The sequence below is a fragment of the Saccoglossus kowalevskii genome, chromosome 15, assembly GCF_978046115.1.
Source record: "Saccoglossus kowalevskii chromosome 15, keSacKowa6.1, whole genome shotgun sequence".
In the NCBI taxonomy this organism is placed as follows: Eukaryota; Metazoa; Hemichordata; class Enteropneusta; family Harrimaniidae; genus Saccoglossus; species Saccoglossus kowalevskii.
The window spans coordinates 30,869,309-30,874,215 of record NC_140655.1 but is presented as its reverse complement, the minus strand read 5'-3'; the positions used below and the strand labels follow the sequence as shown (position 1 = coordinate 30,874,215).

The window sequence follows — 4,907 nt, the reverse complement described above, 5'->3', positions numbered from 1 at the left end:
TTTCATCTACCAATTACTTGTGCGTTTCATCTACCAATTACTTGGGCGTTTCATCTACCAATTACTTGGGCGTTTCATCTAACAATTACTTGGGCGTTTCTGTCGAACAACATTTGAATTGAAAATTGCACATAAGCAAAGTGATTAAATTAAGTAGACCTAAAGTGGGTATCATTGTTTTGCGTATTATGTAGGTCAGTATTTAGAGAGTATACCTCATAATTATACAACACGTTTACCTCTGATAATTACTATATCCCCAGCGTCAAAATTACTCTAAATTAACACAGTCTGAAATATGCCACAACAAAGCATTGGAATTCATTGCTCCCCTCATTAAAAAAATATTAAAACTAAGCATGTATTCAAATCTAGCTCAAAATATTATCTTCTTAATAAGGGAATCAACTATCCTATATCAAAACTCATTAAACTTATTAAATTTTATTCAAATTAATAAAGAAAACATTACCGCATTCTTTACAGCTGAAATGCACATATGGCACTCGATAGTCAGTGGTAGGGATACCCTCTTTATTTATATAATCCCAGTATTATATTCTAAAACAGTTGCATGTGGGTGGTGAAGCAGAACATATTTCTAGAGTTAGGAGCTATACGTAAATCATTTCGTCCATGGTTGGCATGATGAAATCAGAGGAGAGTTATTCTGGTATGGCTTTGCCGCTACTGTCATCAACTCAAATTGATCCGAATGGCCACGATAGTCACTGCATTGCGCTTTCGCCACGATGCTTGAAAATTGTACAATCTATGAAAGGTATTATGTTTGGAATATTCGCCGCAATCTCGTTTGCCGTGGCAGATTATTGGATACGAGTGGTACAAGAAGTCGGCGGAGTTGGACCACTGCAGACGACTTTTTACTTAAACATTGGTATGAGCATTTGCGTCATTCCAATTATAATTTATAAATCAATCAATATTGTTGGAAAGAGTTACAAAGAACTGGGTATTTTAATAACAATCGCAGCTCTTTATTTAGGATCGTCCTTCACATTAATTAAGGCGTTATTATTGGGACCTATCGGCAATGTTACTGGAATTCTACGTGGAACAATGCCAATTATAACGCCCATATTATCGATGATAGTACTCCGTGAATCACTTCACATCGTTGATGGTATAGTAACTGTTGTTAATATTTGTGGTATATTGCTGATGGCACAACCACCGGAAATATTTGGAACTGAAGATCAGTTTGAAGCGGTGAATTCTCTCGAAATGTTTGCGTATGGTTTGGCGATATTTACTGGTGTGCAGTTGTCTCTTTGTATTGTAATAGTCAGGTATTTAGGGGAAAACAGTAGTGCATTGGTAATACTGTGCTGGGTTAGTATAATTGGTTCTGTGATATCCTTAATTTTTACTCTGGTAATCGAAAATCCAAAATGGACTATGGATTTAGAAATGTCTTTAACAGCTACTGGAATGGTCATTGCAACTCTATTGGGAACGGTGTGTCGATTAAAATCTCTTCAATTAACGGAAGCCACACCCATTGTTTTATTGGCGAACATCCAAATAGTTGTAGCATTTTTGTTGCAAACCTACGGTTTGCTTGAAATTCCTGATATTTACTCTATTTTAGGGACTAGTATTATTTTACTTGGAGCGATAGTATGTGCTGTAAATACCTGGTGGAGGGATTATCAGCTTAAGAAAAAATGTCCATACTATGATATGTAAAATACCTAGTGGGTTAGTAGTAGTATAAATGTAGAATTAAGTTTAGTACTGTGGTAGGATTTAGCAGCTTGTTTTGGGCATGTTTTCACTGATGTACGTGGCCATGCACTTTATAGATATTCATGGCTATTCTGCCTTCTGAATTTATGAATCGTTATCTACTGAACGTCTTGTCGAAATTCGATATTAAGAAGTGGTTGTGATGGGTGACATGGGGTGGTAATCTGCACTACACTATAGACTGTCTTCACGCTGACAGGTGAATCCTAGTCGAATCTACGCCAAAAATACGCTTTTTACAGCCTGCTTCGGTTCCGGCGTGAACAGATATTGAACTCTTAGACTAGTTAAGGAGTCCAAATGCCATATCTGCGTCCAATATTATATGCATAGTATTTGGCGTACTTGTATTAATGTATTTAGTTCAGGCAATTAATGCATCTTGTTTCGAGTAGTAGTTGACCTAAGTATTCAATTGAATATTATAATTAATTATTTGTTGATGACTGATATTTTTATTCATTAAACACATGTCCCCCTGGGAGTGTACATATATAAATTGTAATTAATTTATCAATAAATGATAACGTTCTATATTTGTACACATTTTTTGATTGGCTGAAGCTACAATTACCTCTTCCACGCATGAATTTATCATGTGACATGTACTAAATTTAAAAAAAAAAAACTATATTATAAAACGAGTATGTAGAATATATTATAAATATTTAGGAACATGTTTGAAGAAAGATTTGTTAAGATAGCACTTGAGTTAGGACGCGCAAATATAACAGTGAGCGTTATAGTATTACATTTTTACTAGCGCGAGAGTAGAACCATACGATTGTTTCACAATCGGAACATGTACTACACAATATAGTCAAAGCAATGAGAAAGATACGGATTTTTTAATAGTAAATACCATCAGACAGGTCAGATGGTGATGTTCATCTTGCAATATGAAGTATTTGTATATGAGAATAAGTTTCACATATTGATGTACTTAGTATACTGTGATGCAATAGAAGCATGTGACTGTATTGTATCTGTATTGTAGCAATCATCTCTACAGATGTATCTATGTTACGATATGTATTTATAATACCATTACCAAAATATATATGTTACGATATGTATTTATAATATCATTACCAAAATATATATGTTCAAAAACGTGCCTAATAAGATCCAATAAACAGTATAAGTTACAACAAACAATGGATAATTGTTATACTGCGTACCAAATTTAGAAGTATACATTATGTACTGTAGTTAACATATCCGTTTATATCGTGGTTGTTCAGTTATTCCCTTCTTCCACCAATACATTATTATTTATTTATTATAGTCAAATAGATGCGTGTATAACCCACAGTCACCCGTACTCAAGAAACATAGTTTGACCGGACCCCACACAAAGAAACTCGCTGAATCGGTTTTAAACGTTTTGGGTTTCGGCATTCCCATGATATATTCCTGGCAGGAAAAGATATAGAATAATAAGGTTATTATGAGGATACTGCAAAGTATGTACCCAGACAGTACGCGGTGACATCGACACCTGCTGCAAGTCGGTCGATACTCCAACTGTACTGTCTTCATGCATGCTTTGCAGTATACCTCATAATATCATGTATTCCATACCCAGGGGGTCACTCTAAATGCAGTTACTACCCCATGTTACTAGTGTTTTCAACACTGCGATATGAGATAAAAACGAGTACTCACATGGTAACTAGTGTTTTCATCACTGCGATACGAGATAAAAACTATTACTCACATAATGACTAGTGTTTTCATCACTGCAATACGAGAAAAAACGATTACTCACATGGTAACTAAGTTTTCATCACTGCGATACGAGATAAAAACGATTACTCACATGGTGACTAGTGTTTTCATCGCTGCAATACGAGAAAAAACAATTACTCACATGGCGACTAGTGCTTTTATCGCTGCGATACGAGAAAAAACAATTACTCACATGGTGACTAGTGCTTTTATCGCTGCAATACGAGAAAAAACGATTACTCACATGGTGACTAGTGCTTTTATTGCTGCGATACGGGAAAAAAACGATTACTCACATGGTGACTAGTGCTTTCATCGCTGCAATACGAGATAAAAACGATTACGCACAAACTGTATATCACCCTCAGAAGCAGAAAATTAGAATTGTGTTTGATTGTGCCGCAGAATATCGATGGACTTCCTTAAATAAGGAGTTGATGCAGGGACCAGATTTGGTCAACTCACTGATTGGAGAACACATAGCATTGATGTCTGATGTGGAGGCCATGTTTTCTCAGGTACACATACCCAAGGAAAAGCAGGACTATCAAATGTTCTTGTGGTGGGCAAATGGTGACATCCAAGCAGCTTCAGCTGGGTATCACATGAAAGTACATATATTTGGTGCTACATCATCACCCAGCTGCGCAAACTACCCTTTGAAGAAATCTACTGAAAACACTACTGATCGATGTGTTCAGAATATCATACAGACTGGTTTTTATGTTGATGACATGTTAGTTTAAGTCTGCTTAAACTTGGGCTTTCCCTTGAATCTCACCATACCCTCGTCAATCACAATTTTCTGTCCCATCTGATAATATCGCCGGCAATTTTCAGCCACGGGTTGATTTTATACAGCGGGTCGGCCTCTGATCGTTGACGACGACGTTCAATGTCAGGATCCCACCGTGGGTCATTATTTAATGGATCAGCTAAATGAACATAACGCATTAGCATTTGAAATCTGGCCCGAGTCATTACTGATGCTAAACCCATATTCTGCAGAAAGGGGTCACTCAACCAATAATTGTCGATTGCTGATTTGTGATCAACACCCATACATATCAACACACCAAAGAATGCTTACATTTCACTGAAATTTGTATTACGCAAGGGGGCATTTAATTTTTTTGCAATGTATTAAAACTGGAATAGTAAATATATCACCGCCTTCCTCCGTGGCCTTCTCCATTCACCAGTGCCGGAGGCAACATAATCGAATGTAGCACCAATTTCTGTGTCGGATTCAATTTCAATGTCACTATCGAGTGCAGGTGAGTAACGTTGCTCTAAAAAATCGTCATTCTCATCACAATCTTCATCGATTTCTGAATCTGTGTCGTCGTCATTTGCAACTATGAAGTCATCTGGTATTTTGTGTTGTAGTTTTTTCGTCCAATACA

The 4,907-nt window shown here is 36.5% G+C and overlaps 2 protein-coding genes across 2 annotated transcripts; both read left to right on the top strand.

The window, feature by feature from the left end:
- The first annotated feature begins 636 nt into the window (after positions 1–636).
- On the top strand, positions 637–1,710 carry LOC102803599 (solute carrier family 35 member G1-like). The gene has a single exon (XM_006824400.1). It carries the CDS (start codon positions 637–639, stop codon positions 1,708–1,710), a length of 1,074 nt encoding a protein of 357 aa, XP_006824463.1.
- A 2,087-nt stretch (positions 1,711–3,797) lies between these two features.
- LOC144341982 (uncharacterized) lies at positions 3,798–4,247 on the top strand. The gene has a single exon (XM_078005427.1). It carries the CDS (start codon positions 3,798–3,800, stop codon positions 4,245–4,247), a length of 450 nt encoding a protein of 149 aa, XP_077861553.1.
- The last annotated feature ends 660 nt before the right edge of the window (positions 4,248–4,907 follow it).

Coding starts and splice junctions, on each gene's coding strand:
- LOC102803599 (XM_006824400.1), top strand. CDS start 637: ATGGTTGGCATGATGAAATCAGAGGAGAGTTATTCTGGTATGGCTTTG.
- LOC144341982 (XM_078005427.1), top strand. CDS start 3,798: ATGGTGACTAGTGCTTTCATCGCTGCAATACGAGATAAAAACGATTAC.